At 43.8% G+C, this 17,126-nt stretch overlaps 1 protein-coding gene across 5 annotated transcripts in view; it reads left to right on the top strand.

The window, feature by feature from the left end:
* LOC138970411 (nck-associated protein 1-like) overlaps positions 1-17,126 on the top strand; it is a 147,833-nt gene that overhangs the window by 102,691 nt on the left and 28,016 nt on the right. For 3 of the 5 annotated variants that reach the window (XM_070342859.1, XM_070342858.1, XM_070342862.1), the window contains 3 exons: positions 2,764-2,787; positions 11,352-11,434; positions 14,378-14,458. In XM_070342859.1, coding sequence (XP_070198960.1) covers positions 2,764-2,787; positions 11,352-11,434; positions 14,378-14,458 — 188 coding nt within the window. The remainder of the gene's footprint in view (positions 1-2,763; positions 2,788-11,351; positions 11,435-14,377; positions 14,459-17,126) is intronic. The other 2 variants (XM_070342861.1, XM_070342860.1) reach the window with 1 other exon arrangement.

Here is a 17,126-nt window from a genome sequence, read left to right as displayed (position 1 = left end):
TGTCATCTGTAGCCTAGTGGGACTGTAGGGATCAGGCTTGGTTCTAGTCATTGTCATCTATAGCCTAGTGGGACTGTAGGGTTCAGGCTTGGTTCTAGTCATTGTCATCTATTAGCCTAGTGGGACTGTAGGGATCAGGCTTGGTTCTAGTGATTTTACCAACACTACGCTAAATTCCTTGTGCTTAAAATGTTTTTTTAATGTCACTTGGCTCAATAAATACTGTATTCTGTATTCTGTATTCTGTAGCCTAGTGAGACTGTGGGGTCCAGGCTTGGTTCTAGTCATTGTCATCTGTAGCCTAGTGGGACTGTAGGGTTCAGGCTTGGTTCTAGTCATTGTCATCTGTAGCCTAGTGGGACTGTAGGGTTGGGGCTTGGTTCTAGTCATTGTCATCTATAGCCTAGTGGGACTGTAGGGATCAGGCTTGGTTCTAGTCATTGTCATCTATTAGCCTAGTGGGACTGTAGGGATCAGGCTTGGTTCTAGTCATTGTCATCTATAGCCTAGTGGGACTGTAGGGATCAGGCTTGGTTCTAGTCATTGTCATCTGTAGCCTAGTGGGACTGTAGGGTTCAGGCTTGGTTCTAGTCATTGTCATCTGTAGCCTAGTGGGACTGTAGGGATCAGGCTTGGTTCTAGTCATTGTCATCTATAGCCTAGTGGGACTGTAGGGTTCAGGCTTGGTTCTAGTCATTGTCATCTATTAGCCTAGTGGGACTGTAGGGTTCAGGCTTGGTTCTAGTCATTGTCATCTATTAGCCTAGAGGGACTGTAGGGTTCAGGCTTGGTTCTAATCTAGTCATTGTCATCTGTAGCCTAGTGGGACTGTGGGGTTCAGGCTTGGTTCTAGTCATTGTCATCTATAGCCTAGAGGGACTGTAGGGTTCAGGCTTGGTTCTAGTCATTGTCATCTATTAGCCTAGTGGGACTGTAGCGTTCAGGCTTGGTTCTAATCTAGTCATTGTCATCTGTAGCCTAGTGGGACTGTGGGGTTCAGGCTTGGTTCTAGTCATTGTCATCTATTAGCCTAGAGGGACTGTAAGGTTCAGGCTTGGTTCTAGTCATTGTCATCTGTAGCCTAGTGGGACTGCGGGGTTCAGGCTTGGCTCTAGTCATTGTCATCTATTAGCCTAGTGGGACTGTAGGGTTCAGGCTTGGTTCTAGTCATTGTCATCTATAGCCTAGTGGGACTGTAGGGATCAGGCTTGGTTCTAGTCATTGTCATCTGTAGCCTAGTGGGACTGTAGGGTTCAGGCTTGGTTCTAGTCATTGTCATCTGTAGCCTAGTGGGACTGTGGGGTTCAGGCTTGGTTCTAGTCATTGTCATCTATTAGCCTAGAGGGACTGTAGGGATCAGGCTTGGTTCTAGTCATTGTCATCTATTAGCCTAGTGCCAGTAGTGGGACTGTAGGGTTCAGGCTTGGTTTTAGTCATTGTCACGTCTAATGCTGTTTGTTGTGACAGGTGGTTTGACTGTTCTGGTCAGTGGTCATTGACATGTTGCAGTTAGATGTGTCAGGGTCAGGGTTTTACTGATCCAAGGATGAATTGTTCACTAGTTTGTATTGGTTTTGGTCTCATAACTGTAACAATATGCAATGCTGTTGTAAATATTGCTTGTGTGTGTGCGTTAGTGTGTGTGTGTGTTTATGTGTTAGTGTGTGAGTGTGTTTGTGTGTGTGTGTGTGTGTGTCTAACGTCTAATGCTGTTTGTTGTGACAGGTGGTTTGACTGTTCTGGTCAGTGGTCATTGACATGTTGCAGTTAGATGTGTCAGGGTCAGGGTTTTACTGATCCAAGGATGAATTGTTCACTAGTTTGTATTGGTTTTGGTCTCATAACTGTAACAATATGCAATGCTGTTGTAAATATTGCTTGTGTGTGTGCGTTAGTGTGTTTATGTGTTAGTGTGTGTGTGTGTTTGTGTGTGTGTGTGACTGTGTGTGTCTGTGTGCGCGCGTGTGTGTGTGTGTGTGTGTGTGTGTGTGTGTGTGTGTGTGTGTGTGTGTGTGTGTGTGTGCACATAGGACTGCTGTACGGTGTATGTGTGTGTGTGTGTGTGTGCACATAGGACTGCTGTACGGTGTATGTGTGTGTGTGTGTGTGTGCACATAGGACTGCTGTACGGTGTATGTGTGTGTGTGTGTGTGTGCACATAGGACTGCTGTACGGTGTGTGTGTGTGTGTGTGTGTGTGTGTGTGTGTGTGTGTGTGTGTGTGTGTGTGTGTGTGTGTGTGTGTGTGTGTGTGTGTGTGTGTGTGTGTGTGTATGTGTGTGTGTGTGTGTGTGTGTGTGTGTGTGTGTGTGTGTGTGTGTGTGTGTGTGTGTGTGTGTGTGTGTGTGTGTGTGTGTGTGTGTGTGTGTGTGTGTGTGTGTGTGTGCACATAGGACTGCTGTACGGTGTATGTGTGTGTGTGTGTGTGTGCACATAGGACTGCTGTACGGTGTATGTGTGTGTGTGTGTGTGTGCACATAGGACTGCTGTACGGTGTATGTGTGTGTGTGTGTGTGTGCACATAGGACTGCTGTACGGTGTGTGTGTGTGTGTGTGTGTGTGTGTGTGTGTGTGTGTGTGTGTGTGTGTGTGTGTGTGTGTGTGTGTGTGTGTGTGTGTGTGTATGTGTGTGTGTGTGTGTGTGTGTGTGTGTGTGTGTGTGTGTGTGTGTGTGTGTGTGTGTGTGTGTGTGCACATAGGACTGCTGTACGGTGTATGTGCCAGCAGCTTTGTATTATCATTATGCTTGGTCTGTCTCCACTAGTGCCGCATAAGAATTCACCCAGCGGTAAGTTGGTTTTCTTCTGCCTGCTTGTCATGTGTCATGCGGTGTCACACGTGTTGCATGTCTCAAACACAGATTGTCCCTAGCACAGATTGTCTCTCGCACAGATTGTCCCTAGCACAGATTGTCCCTAGCACAGATTGTCCCTAGCACAGATTGTCCCTAGCACAGATTGTCCCTAGCACAGATTGTCCCTAGCACAGATTGTCCCTAGCACAGATTGTCCCTAGCACAGATTGTCCCTAGCACAGATTGTCCCTAGCACAGATTGTCTCAAACACAGATTGTCCCTAGCACAGATTGTCCCTAGCACAGATTGTCCCTAGCACAGATTGTCTCTCGCACAGATTGTGTTGCGAACAGATTCGAAGAACGATCAACATTTGCTCTGTGTGGTTATGAAACAAAGGAATGGAACAGGCTTCTTCTTTCTTTGTGGACATATGTCAGGGAATGCTTTTCTTCTCACAGTGTGCGTGGTCACTGTTTGTCTGCATCCCTAGACATGCTGCAGGCTTTCCCTGTAGAACTCTTAATGATTTGTCTGCATCACTAGACATGCTGCAGGCTTTCCCTGTAGAACTCTTTATGATTTGTCTGCATCACTAGACATGCTGCAGGCTTTCCCTGTAGAACTCTTAATGATTTGTCTGCATCACTAGACATGCTGCAGGCTTTCCCTGTAGAACTCTTAATGATTTGTCTGCATCACTAGACATGCTGCAGGCTTTCCCTGTGGAACTCTTAATGATTTGTCTGCATCACTAGACATGCTGCAGGCTTTCCCTGTAGAACTCTTTATGATTTGTTTGCATCACTAGACATGCTGCAGGCTTTCCCTGTAGAACTCTTAATGATTTGTCTGCATCAGTAGACATGCTGCAGGCTTTCCCTGTAGAACTCTTTATGATTTGTCTGCATCACTAGACATGCTGCAGTCTTTCCCTGTAGAACTCTTAATGATTTGTCTGCATCACTAGACATGCTGCAGGCTTTCCCTGTAGAACTCTTTATGATTTGTCTGCATCAGTAGACATGCTGCAGGCTTTCCCTGTAGAACTCTTAATGATTTGTCTGCATCACTAGACATGCTGCAGGCTTTCCCTGTAGAACTCTTAATGATTTGTCTGCATCAGTAGACATGCTGCAGTCTTTCCCTGTAGAACTCTTAATGATTTGTCTGCATCACTAGACATGCTGCAGGCTTTCCCTGTAGAACTCTTAATGATTTGTCTGCATCACTAGACATGCTGCAGGCTTTCCCTGTAGAACTCTTTATGATTTGTCTGCATCACTAGACATGCTGCAGTCTTTCCCTGTAGAACTCTTAATGATTTGTCTGCATCACTAGACATGCTGCAGGCTTTCCCTGTGGAACTCTTAATGATTTGTTTGCATCACTAGACATGCTGCAGGCTTTCCCTGTGGAACTCTTAATGATTTGTCTGCATCACTAGACATGCTGCAGGCTTTCCCTGTAGAACTCTTTATGATTTGTCTGCATCACTAGACATGCTGCAGGCTTTCCCTGTAGAACTCTTTATGATTTGTTTGCATCACTAGACATGCTGCAGGCTTTCCCTGTAGAACTCTTAATGATTTGTCTGCATCACTAGACATGCTGCAGGCTTTCCCTGTAGAACTCTTTATGATTTGTTTGCATCACTAGACATGCTGCAGGCTTTCCCTGTAGAACTCTTTATGATTTGTCTGCATCACTAGACATGCTGCAGGCTTTCCCTGTAGAACTCTTAATGATTTGTCTGCATCACTAGACATGCTGCAGGCTTTCCCTGTAGAACTCTTAATGATTTGTCTGCATCAGTAGACATGCTGCAGGCTTTCCCTGTAGAACTCTTAATGATTTGTCTGCATCAGTAGACATGCTGCAGGCTTTCCCTGTAGAACTCTTTGTTTTTTTCTGTAGGTTGCATGTTAGTGTTACAGTTTTTATCATTGTCTGTGTTTAACCAGAACTGTGACTCTAGACTTGTTGATAGATTTGATCCTGATTGAGTGTTTCACAGTCTGTGTGTGTGTGTGTGTTTAACCAGAATTGTGACTCTAGACTTGTTGATAGATTTGATCCTGATTGAGTGTTTCACAGTCTGTGTGTGTGTGTGTGTTTAACCAGAATTGTGACTCTAGACTTGTTGATAGATTTGATCCTGATTGAGTGTTTCACAGTCTGTGTGTGTGTGTGTGTTTAACCAAAACTGTGACTCTAGACTTGTTCATAGATTTGATCCTGATTGAGTGTTTCACAGTCTGTGTGTGTGTGTGTGTGTTTAACCAGAATTGTGACTCTAGACTTGTTGATAGATTTGATCCGGATTGAGTGTTTCACAGTCTGTGTGTGTGTGTGTGTTTAACCAGAATTGTGACTCTAGACTTGTTCATAGATTTGATCCTGATTGAGTGTTTCACAGTCTGTGTGTGTGTGTGTGTGTGTTTAACCAGAATTGTGACTCTAGACTTGTTGATAGATTTGATCCGGATTGAGTGTTTCACAGTCTGTGTGTGTGTGTGTGTTTAACCAGAATTGTGACTCTAGACTTGTTCATAGATTTGATCCTGATTGTGTGTTTCGCAGTGCATACCTGTCAAGCTCTTGTGGACTCGCACCATAAGATAAATTTGCTCACAAAACCAGAAGTTTGCACCAAAAAGCATGTCGACAACGTGCAAAACTGCAGAAGTCGTTAGATTAATCACCACAAGAACTAAATACATGCACACATTTTTCATTTTCATTTCATTTCCATTACTTTATTGTCCCATCGCTGGGAAATTCGGGTCGCTTCCTCCCAGTGGAAAGCTAGCAGCAACGGAGTCGCGCTACCCAGGTGTCTGCGTGTTTAGGTGTATTCAGCCACCTGCACTTATGGCAGAATGACCAAGGTCTTTTACGTGCTATTGTGATGACACGGGGGTGGGACATGGCTTCCGTCTCTGGGTCTGCACATAAAGTTGACCCGTGTCCGTCCCATACACACACAACAACAAGAAATCAGCCTTATTTCACACATAATCAAAAAACAAACTTTTTTCAACACTGAACTGCACTGTTTTATGTAATTTTGAAATGCAAAGCATGTTTAAATGTAAATTGTACCGAGAATCACCTAAATTGTATAAAGACGGCACACGTCCAACCTGGCAGTCACACATTTACACCCCTCACACAAATGTTACCAGAATGCACAAAAACACCACATGATAGTAAAGGCACAAGACAAGTGTGTTTCAACAACATTCATTGAGCACAGTGATTCAATCATGAATGGAAACCCCCACCACAATGTGCAAAAGAGAACATTTTAGCCAAACAGAACATGTAAAACACACAAGTTACAAGCCAGAAACTCATGTGTGTCTCAACAATCAAGGACAAATACCAGATCAACAAAAATATGACATGTAAATGCTTTAGTTTGAGGTCGCGCATATTCTAAAAACAAGTCGTATATGATTATGATCGGTTGTGACAAACATCCGGTGCTAATTTTTGCTCTCTACCTCTTCGAAAATGCATCACAACGCCCTTATTTTTATTTATATGGCTTCACACTTGGTACAACGTGAGAAAATACTGTGTAGATACTAGAACAACAAAAATATGACATGTAAATGCTTTAGTTTGAGGTCGCGCGTGTTCTAAAAACAAGTCCGACATGATTGGATGTGACAGAAATCCGGCTCCTTTCGCTTTCGATCGCGAGCTCTTCGAAAATGCATCACAACTCCCTTAGTTTCATTTCTATGGCTTAAAACTTCGCACAACGTGAGAAAATACCTTGAAGATACCGAGAACAACAACAATAGTACATGTAACTGCTTTAATTTGAGGTCGCGTGTGGTCAAGCGTGGTCGCACAGTACTCGGTCAGATCGCGCTGACAGTGTGCACATGCCTTGTACATTGCCTTGTACTTACGCCGGATCAGTTACCGCGAGATTTTGTAGCTGTTACTTTGTTCTCGGACGAACCTTTGCGATCTTTTTTTATTTGACCAAATTGTTTTGTAAAAACCGTAAGATCTTCGGCTTACGCCGTAAGACTTGAAAAACATCAAAATTCCGTAAGAATTACGCGAAAACCGTAAGACTTGACAGGTATGACAGTGTAAATGTCATATGCTTTGTATCAGAAAAAGGACTGAACCTCGCATGTGACAATTTTGTTCAGTGTTTGAGGAAATGACCCAAGGTCTAGCAGGGGGCCAGAGTGGTAGCTCAGTGGGTAGACGGGCGCTGTGGCGGGGTGGTAAGACGTCGGCCTCTTAATCGGAAGGTCGAGGGTTCGAATCCCAGCCACGGCCGCCTGGTGGGTTAAGTGTGGAGATTTTTCCGATCTTCCAGGTCAACTTATGTGCAGACCTGCTAGTGGCTTATCCCCCTTCGTGTGTACACACAAGCACAAGACCAAGTGCGCACGGAAAAGATCCTGTAATCCATTCGGTTCGGTGGATTATAGAAACACGAAAATACCCAGCATGCTTCCTCCGAAAGCGGCGTATGGCTGCCTAAATGGCGGGGTAAAAACAGTCATACACGTAAAAATCCAATCGTGCAAAAAACACGAGCGTACGAGGGAGTTTCAGCCCATGAACGCAGAAGAAGAAGAAGAAGAAGAAGTGGGTAGACCATTGGCCTTGTATTTCCTTTGTGGCAGGTTTGAATTCAGACTGGGGCGTACACGTTGCTGGCTGACTTAGACCTGTCATTGCGACCAACGACTAACTCTCATTTGTAGGTTATTAGCTTTAAGTCATGTCATTGCGACCAACGACTAACTCTCATTTGTAGGTTATAAGCTTAGTACTGTCATTGCGACCAACGACTAACTCATTTGTAGGTTATAAGCTTAGACCTGTCATTGCGACCAACGACTAACTCATTTGTAGGTTATAAGCTTAGACCTGTCAATGCGACCAACGACTAACTCATTTGTAGGTTATAAGCTTAGTACTGTCATTGCGACCAACGACTAACTCATTTGTAGGTTATAAGCTTAGTCCTGTCATTGCGACCAACGACTAACTCTCATTTGTAGGTTATAAGCTTAGTCCTGTCATTGCGACCAACGACTACCGTACTTTCCGGGTCATAAGGCGCGACTTTTTTCCTCGAGTTTGACCCCTGCGTCTTGTATAACGAAGCGCCTAATCCGTGTATGAAATACGAAAAAAATCAAAGAGACCGCCTGAGTACCAGTCAAACAACTTGTGATAATGCATGTTTCAGCTACTAGGTACTACCCTGGCCAAGTTTCCTCTCAAGACATCAAAGAGACCGCCCCATAGGTTAAACTCGGTCACTGACCCCGGTGCAGGAAATGTTTCCTCTCTCAGATCTATGACAGGGGAACCACCTCTCATAGCAAAAACTGGGTCATTGACCCCTGGGAAGAAGGTCAGTGTCTAAACAAGGCAACCCAGCTATCACAATGTGTCAATGGACCTGCCTTTGATTTCGCCGCACACACAGAGCACACATATTTTCACTCTGTATTCTTCCTTTGATGTGCAGCTTATTTTCATTCTTCGACCGTTTGTTACCGGTATACTTTTTTAATTTTGGTGCGCCCTATCGGCCCCCTGCGCCCAATGAGTGACTGGATTACAATTGTGTTTAAAAAGAAGGGGGTGCGCCTTATGCGCTGTAGCGCCTTGTAACCCGGAAAGTACGGTAACTCTCATTTGTAGGTTATAAGCTTAGTCCTGTCATTGCAACCAACGACTAACTCTGATTTGTAGGTTATAAGCTTAGTCCTGTCATTGCGACCAACGACTAACTCATTTGTAGGTTATAAGCTTAGTCCTGTCATTGCGACCAACGACTAACTCTCATTTGTAGGTTATAAGCTTAGTCCTGTCATTGCGACCAACGATTAACTCTGATTTGTAGGTTATAAGCTTAGACCTGTCAATGCGACCAACGACTAACTCATTTGTAGGTTATAAGCTTAGACCTGTCATTGTGACCAACGACTAACTCATTTGTAGGTTATAAGCTTAGTCCTGTCATTGCGACCAACGACTAACTCTCATTTGTAGGTTATAAGCTTAGTCCTGTCATTGCGACCAACGACTAACTCTCATTTGTAGGTTATTAGGTTAGTCCTGTCATTGCGACCAACGACTAACTCTCATTTGTAGGTTATAAGCTTAGTCCTGTCATTGCGACCAACGACTAACTCTCATTTGTAGGTGAAGCTCAAAAGGATACCCTTTTCTAAATATGCGAAGTATCCGAGCCACGATCTGCTACTGATTGCTTGCAGTGATCGCTAAGCATGTGTATTTTGCTAAACTCAGGTGACCTCAAGCAAAACCCACCCTAATCAGTAAAACCCACCTGACATCAGTAAAACCCACATGACATCAGTAAAGCCCACATGACATCAGTAAAGCCCACATGACATCACAGGGGTCGACACTAATTGCTGGGGCGGAAAACAAAAATCTGGGGCCCACTCTTATTCATGCTAAGTATATATACCTTCAGAACCCCACTTTTTCCAAGTGGTTCTCCGCTATAAGATCTGCACGGGCGGCAATGCAATGTCTGGTTTTCTTCATCGTACTGAAGCCAGGGAAATTCTTTCAACCATTATTTTGACATTGAAATTACGACAGCGCTTCGCGCTTTTGGCTGCATCGGTCTCCTTTTTTCGTTTCTCTCCACCCTGTTCTTCATCTTCATTTCCATGTCTTTTTACACCAGGGATGTGTCGCCACATTTTGCGTTTGGCATTTGAAGGCGATAAAGAGCGCAATCTGGGAGTTATTTCCATTGATCGTAACGCAAATTTCAGTGACGACTTTGACTGGCGATTTTTAGTGATTGGCTCTGGCATTAGAATTTTCGGTTTGTCATTGTTGGAATTTATCCTGGGGCGGAGTGGGCCCCAAGCTTTGGCAATGTTTGGGGCGGAACACAAAACTCTGGGGCGGAACGCCCCACATGAATAAAACCCACATGACATCAGTAAAACCCACATGCACATGAGTAAAACCCACATGACATCAGTAAAACCCACTTGACATCAGTATAACACTGAAGGCCACCAAGCTTGAAGTCTGATCAATAGATTTGTTAAAGGAAAGGGTGTGATTTTAAGTGCACATTGCGTAGCATACACATTAGAGCTAGCTGTTTGTTGCAAATGCAGGTGTAAGCTGGCCAGCAGCATCTGGTTGCCAGGCAACGTGTTGACCTGTGCCTCAGGGTCACAAGGTGCTTCCTGTGCCAGACTGCTTGTCATTCCTGACCCTGTTATGTCTTCACAACTTGTATTGATGTTAAACACAGAGTGCTGTTGGTATTGCATCAGCGTTTAGTGTTGATGTAGTGTTGATGTGATGTTGGTGGTGACTGCTGTGTGTTACAGACAAGGACATAGTGTTGATGTGATGTTGATGTGATGTTGATGTGATGTTGATGGTGACTGCTGTGTGTTACAGACAGGGACATGTGTTGATGTGATGTTGATGTGATGTTGATGTGATGTTGATGGTGACTGCTGTGTGTTTCAGACAGGGACATAGTGTTGATGTGATGTTGATGTGATGTTGATGGTGACTGCTGTGTGTTACAGACAGGGACATAGTGTTGATGTGGTGTTGATGTGATGTTGATGGTGACTGCTGTGTGTTTCAGACAGGGGCATAGTGTTGATGTGATGTTGATGTGATGTTGATGTGATGTCGATGGTGACTTCTGTAAGTTACAGACGGGCACATAGTGTTGATGTGATGTTGATGTGATGTTGATGGTGACTGCTGTGTGTTACAGACTGGGACATAGTGTTGATGTGATGTTGATGTGATGTTGATGGTGACTCAGCTGTGTGTTTCAGACAGGGACATAGTGTAGATGTGCTATTGATGTGATGTTTATGTGATGTTGATTTGATGTTGATGGTGACTCAGCTGTGTGTTTCAGACAGGGACATAGTGTTGATGTGGTGTTGATGTGATGTTGATGGTGACTGCTGTGTGTTACAGACAGGGACATAGTGTTGATGTGATGTTGATGTGATGTTGATGGTGACTGCTGTGTGTTACACAAGGACATAGTGTTGATGTGATGTTGATATGATGTTGATGGTGACTGCTGTGTGTTACAGACAGGGACATAGTGTTGATGTGATGTTGATGGTGACTGCTGTGTGTTACAGACAGGGACATAGTGTTGATGTGGTGTTGATGTGGTGTTGATGTGGTGTTGATGTGATGTTGATGGTGACTGCTGTGAGTTTTAGACAGGGACATAGTGTTGATGTGGTGTTGATGTGATGTTGATGGTGACTGCTGTGTGTTACAGACAGGGACATAGTGTTGATGTGATGTTGATGGTGACTGCTGTGTGTTACAGACAGGGACATAGTGTTGATGTGGTGTTGATGTGATGTTGATGTGATGTTGATGGTGACTGCTGCGTGTTACAGACAGGGACACAGTGTTGATGTGATGTTGATGGTGACTGCTGTGTGTTACAGATAGGGACATAGTGTTGATGTGGTGTTGATGTGGTGTTGATGGTGACTGCTGTGTGTTTCAGATGTTGACATAGTGTTGATGCGAATGACAATCATCGGAGTGCTGCTGTCATTCCGTGCTCTGGCCCAGGAGGCTCTCAATGACGTGAGTTCTCTCCCTTGTTTTGTCTCTGGGTTTTGTTCTCTTAGAAATTAAGAGGTTTTGAGTCGGATGCTAGTGATGGTTGTGCGAAGGATGGTGTGGATTGTGCAAGTCTGTTTTTGTTGTAGAATTTTTAAGTGCAGCTTTTCCATATCCCATCTTTGTGTGACCCTGTATTGATTGTGTGTGTTTGTGTGACCCTGTATTCATTGTGTGTGTTTGTGTGACCCTGTATTGATTGTGTGTGTCTGTGTGACCCTGTATTGATTGTGTGTGTTTGTGTGACCCTGTATTGATTGTGTGTGTCTGTGTGACCCTGTATTGATTGTGTGTGTTTGTGTGACCCTGTATTGATTGTGTGTGTTTGTGTGACCCTGTATTGATTGTGTGTGTTTGTGTGACCCTGTATTCATTGTGTGTGTCTGTGTGACCCTGTATTGATTGTGTGTGTCTGTGTGACCCTGTATTGATTGTGTGTGTTTGTGTGACCCTGTATTCATTGTGTGTGTTTGTGTGACCCTGTATTGATTGTGTGTGTTTGTGTGACCCTGTATTGATTGTGTGTGTCTGTGTGACCCTGTATTGATTGTGTGTGTTAGTGTGACCCTGTATTCATTGTGTGTGTTTGTGTGACCCTGTATTGATTGTGTGTGTTTGTGTGACCCTGTATTCATTGTGTGTGTTTGTGTGACCCTGTATTGATTGTGTGTGTTAGTGTGACCCTGTATTGATTGTGTGTGTCTGTGTGACCCTGTATTGATTGTGTGTGTTTGTGTGACCCTGTATTGATTGTGTGTGTCTGTGTGACCCTGTATTCATTGTGTGTGTTTGTGTGACCCTCTATTCATTGTGTGTGTTTGTGTGACCCTGTATTGATTGTGTGTGTTTGTGTGACCCTGTATTGATTGTGTGTGTCTGTGTGACCCTGTATTGATTGTGTGTGTTTGTGTGACCCTGTATTGATTGTGTGTGTTTGTGTGACCCTGTATTGATTGTGTGTGTTTGTGTGACCCTGTATTGATTGTGTGTGTCTGTGTGACCCTGTATTCATTGTGTGTGTCTGTGTGACCCTCTATTCATTGTGTGTGTCTGTGTGACCCTGTGTTGATTGTGTGTGTTTGTGTGACCCTGTATTGATTGTGTGTGTCTGTGTGACCCTCTATTCATTGTGTGTGTCTGTGTGACCCTGTATTGATTGTGTGTGTTTGTGTGACCCTGTATTCATTGTGTGTGTTTGTGTGACCCTGTATTCATTGTGTGTGTCTGTGTGACCCTGTATTGATTGTGTGTGTTTGTGTGACCCTGTATTGATTGTGTGTGTTTGTGTGACCCTGTATTGATTGTGTGTGTCTGTGTGACCCTGTATTGATTGTGTGTGTTAGTGTGACCCTGTATTCATTGTGTGTGTTTGTGTGACCCTGTATTCATTGTGTGTGTCTGTGTGACCCTGTATTGATTGTGTGTGTTTGTGTGACCCTGTATTGATTGTGTGTGTTTGTGTGACCTTGTATTGATTGTGTGTGTTTGTGTGACCCTGTATTCATTGTGTGTGTTTGTGTGACCCTCTATTCATTGTGTGTGTTTGTGTGACCCTCTATTCATTGTGTGTGTTTGTGTGACCCTGTATTGATTGTGTGTGTTTGTGTGACCCTCTATTCATTGTGTGTGTTTGTGTGACCCTGTATTCATTGTGTGTGTTTGTGTGACCCTGTATTGATTGTGTGTGTTTGTGTGACCCTGTATTGATTGTGTGTGTTTGTGTGACCCTGTATTGATTGTGTGTGTTTGTGTGACCCTGTATTCATTGTGTGTGTTTGTGTGACCCTGTGTTGATTGTGTGTGTTTGTGTGACCCTCTATTCATTGTGTGTGTTTGTGTGACCCTGTATTGATTGTGTGTGTTTGTGTGACCCTGTATTGATTGTGTGTGTTTGTGTGACCCTGTATTCATTGTGTGTGTTTGTGTGACCCTGTGTTGATTGTGTGTGTTTGTGTGACCCTGTATTGATTGTGTGTGTTTGTGTGACCCTGTATTGATTGTGTGTGTTAGTGTGACCCTGTATTGATTGTGTGTGTTTGTGTGACCCTGTATTGATTGTGTGTGTTTGTGTGACCCTGTATTCATTGTGTGTGTTTGTGTGACCCTGTATTCATTGTGTGTGTTTGTGTGACCCTGTATTCATTGTGTGTGTTTGTGTGACCCTGTATTCATTGTGTGTGTTTGTGTGACCCTGTATTCATTGTGTGTGTCTGTGTGACCCTGTATTGATTGTGTGTGTCTGTGTGACCCTGTATTCATTGTGTGTGTTTGTGTGACCCTGTATTGATTGTGTGTGTTTGTGTGACCCTGTATTGATTGTGTGTGTTTGTGTGACCCTGTATTGATTGTGTGTGTTTGTGTGACCCTGTATTGATTGTGTGTGTGACCCTGTATTCATTGTGTGTGTTTGTGTGACCCTGTATTGATTGTGTGTGTTTGTGTGACCCTGTATTGATTGTGTGTGTTTGTGTGACCCTGTATTCATTGTGTGTGTCTGTGTGACCCTGTATTCATTGTGTGTGTTTGTGTGACCCTGTATTGATTGTGTGTGTTTGTGTGACCCTGTATTGATTGTGTGTGTTTGTGTGACCCTCTATTCATTGTGTGTGTTTGTGTGACCCTGTATTCATTGTGTGTGTGACCCTGTATTGATTGTGTGTGTTTGTGTGACCCTGTATTGATTGTGTGTGTTTGTGTGACCCTCTATTCATTGTGTGTGATTGTGTGACCCTGTATTCATTGTGTGTGTTTGTGTGACCCTCTATTTATTGTGTGTGTCTGTGTGACCCTCTATTCATTGTGTGTGTTTGTGTGACCCTGTATTGATTGTGTGTGTTTGTGTGACCCTCTATTCATTGTGTGTGTTTGTGTGACCCTGTATTCATTGTGTGTGTTTGTGTGACCCAGGTGCTGGAAGACCGGATCCCGTTCCTGATGGGTTCCATACGCGACATCCATCACCACATGCCCGACAACAGAGACTCCATGGTGAGATACTGTGTGTGACACTGTCTGTCTGTCTGTCTGTCTGTCTGTCTGTCTGTCTGTTTTTCTGTACATGTTTCTCACTGTCTGTGTTTCACTTCCTGTCTCTCTCTCTCTCTCTCTCTCTCTCTCTCTCTCTCTCTCTCTCTCTCTCTCTCTCTCTCTCTCTATTTTGACTTTTGTTCTTACATTTGTTAGGTATTGTTTCGTGTTACCTACACCGTTTCTTGTGCTTATCCCCTTTCGTTTAATAGTGCTTTTTAATTTTAATTTTGCGTTGTTTTATAACCCATGAGAGATTTTGCTAATTCTTCCTCGGGCATACGTGTCGGTCATGTTAATGTGTATCACCTAGGCAACAAGTTGCATGACATCTTCTCTCTTCTTAGCGGACCCCCGCGCCTCCACCTCCTTGGTCTCACGGAAACCCGCTTAAATTTGCAATCTGATTCCGAACTTTCCATTCCCAATTATACTTTTCTTCGAAAGGACGCCACTCGTTCTCCCCAGACGGGCCTCGGCATCTATGTTCACAATGACGTATTGCCTTATGTCACGCGGCGCCCGGATCTAGAGACCGGGGGAGTGGAGAGCATGTGGGTTCAGCTAAAGCGTATGCTAAAGACTCTACCATACTTATCTGTATCTTGTACAGAAATCCCTCTTATAATTATGCCTGGTATGATGACTTTGTGCACATGATGGACTTGGTCACTGCGGCAAATCCAAAATCTGACTATATTCTTTTAGGGGATTTCAACATTGATCTTTTTAAAACACACACATCCTGGGAGTCAACTTGCAATTTATTTGGACTGCAACAACTGGTGCAGCAGCCTACGCGAGTTACTCCCACCTCCTCCACCCTACTAGATCATATCTATACCAATAATGTAAACAGGGTGTCTAACGTCCGGCTCTCTGATGTCAGTCTCAGTGACCACAGTCCCATCATGTGCACGTTGTCATGGAGACCACGGAAGCGTGCCAAGGGCGAGCATACCACCTTTGAGTACCGCTCAACTAAGAACTTTAATGAAACTTCCTTTTTATATGATTTGAGTCATGTCAACTTTTCTCCTGTACATAATTGTGATAATTCTGACGATGCCTTATCCTTGTGGCAAAGCTTGTTTATGCCTATTGTGGACAAGCATGCCCCCATTCGAAGGAGGAGAGTCAAACAAAAGGCGCAGCCTGGGTGGATTACAGCTGAAGTAATGGAGGCTATGAAAATTAGGGACACGCTTAAGAAGGACAAAAACATTAACGAGTACAAACTTCAGAGGAACAAAATCAGTGTTTTAGTGAAAAATTCGAAACGTAGGTATTTCGAACAGATGATTTCGAATAATTGTGATACAGCGCACCTGGCGTGCCATGAACGAGGTTACGCATAAGCAGCATAAGCCGTCTTTAGCGCCCTCGGTCGTGGCATCGCCAGACACGCTTAACAACCACTTCTTGTCCGCCGCGTCCCTCCTTACCCAATCTAATTTTATAGCCACACAAAACGAGTTCTCTAACCCTCTCCTTGAGAGTTTCTGTAGTGACCGGCTGCGGTCTGCTGACCAGAGCCCTATCCCTGCACTGGCAGTTCATGAAGTAAGGAAATATATATCTGACCTCAAGAATAAAAAGTCCGTGGGCGTAGACACTATTAGTACCTTCTTTCTAAAACTTTCACTTCCGTATTTAGTAGAGTCCCTGACGTTCTTGTACAATCTATGTATTAAAACAAAGGTCTTCCCTCTGGAGTGGAAATGTGCTAAAGTTATTCCTATTCCTAAGACGTCGGATTTTAGCGACATCAACAACCTTCGTCCTATCTCTGTTCTATCGGTGCTCTCTAAGCCTCTTGGGATGCATATCCATAAACATGTAATCCATCACATGGAAAGCCACGATCTTTTTTACCAATTCCAATCTGGTTTTCGTAAGTTTCATTCTTGTTCCACGGCTCTTGTCCCTCTCTGTGACACCTGGCTGTCGGCTATCAACGATTCCAAATTAGTTGGTGCAGTTTTCCTCGATCTGAGGAAAGCGTTTGAAACAGTCGATCACAATATTCTCATAACTAAACTAAAGTTTTATATAAACAACAGTGATACAGTTAAGTTGCTTGCATCGTTCATCACGAACAGATCCCAGCGGGTATATCTAAATGGTCAATATTCACAAGATGGTGTTCTAAATTGCGGAGTTCCTCAGGGGTCCATTCTTGGCCCACTTTTATTTAGTATCTTCATAAACGACCTACCTTTGCATATTACGAATAAAAATGTATCTTGTGAGCTTTTTGCTGATGATAGCTCTCTTCACTCATCGTCCAAAAAAATAGTTCAAGTGGAGGCTGACCTTCAGCAGGGAATCAACGACGTTGAACAGTGGTGTAGTAACAACAAAATGACCCTGCATCCCAAAAAATCCAGCAGTATGGTAGTCACATCTAGACAGAAACATCAGAGAGCGCCCCTTCTCCTCAACTTAAAACTGCACTCAGATCCTATAGAACAGGTTTCATCACACAGAGTACTAGGAATTGAAGTTGACCAGGAGCTTAGGTGGAACATACACGTTAAGAATATCTGTAAAAAGCTGTCAAGCAATCTCCATCTCTTATCTAAACTAAAACCCTTTGTAGACAAGGAGGGACTGAAAATGTTTTACG

Source organism: Littorina saxatilis, linkage group LG7 (genome assembly GCF_037325665.1).
Source record: "Littorina saxatilis isolate snail1 linkage group LG7, US_GU_Lsax_2.0, whole genome shotgun sequence".
NCBI classification, from domain to species: Eukaryota; Metazoa; Mollusca; class Gastropoda; order Littorinimorpha; family Littorinidae; genus Littorina; species Littorina saxatilis.
This window is presented reverse-complemented; position numbering and strand designations above follow the sequence as displayed.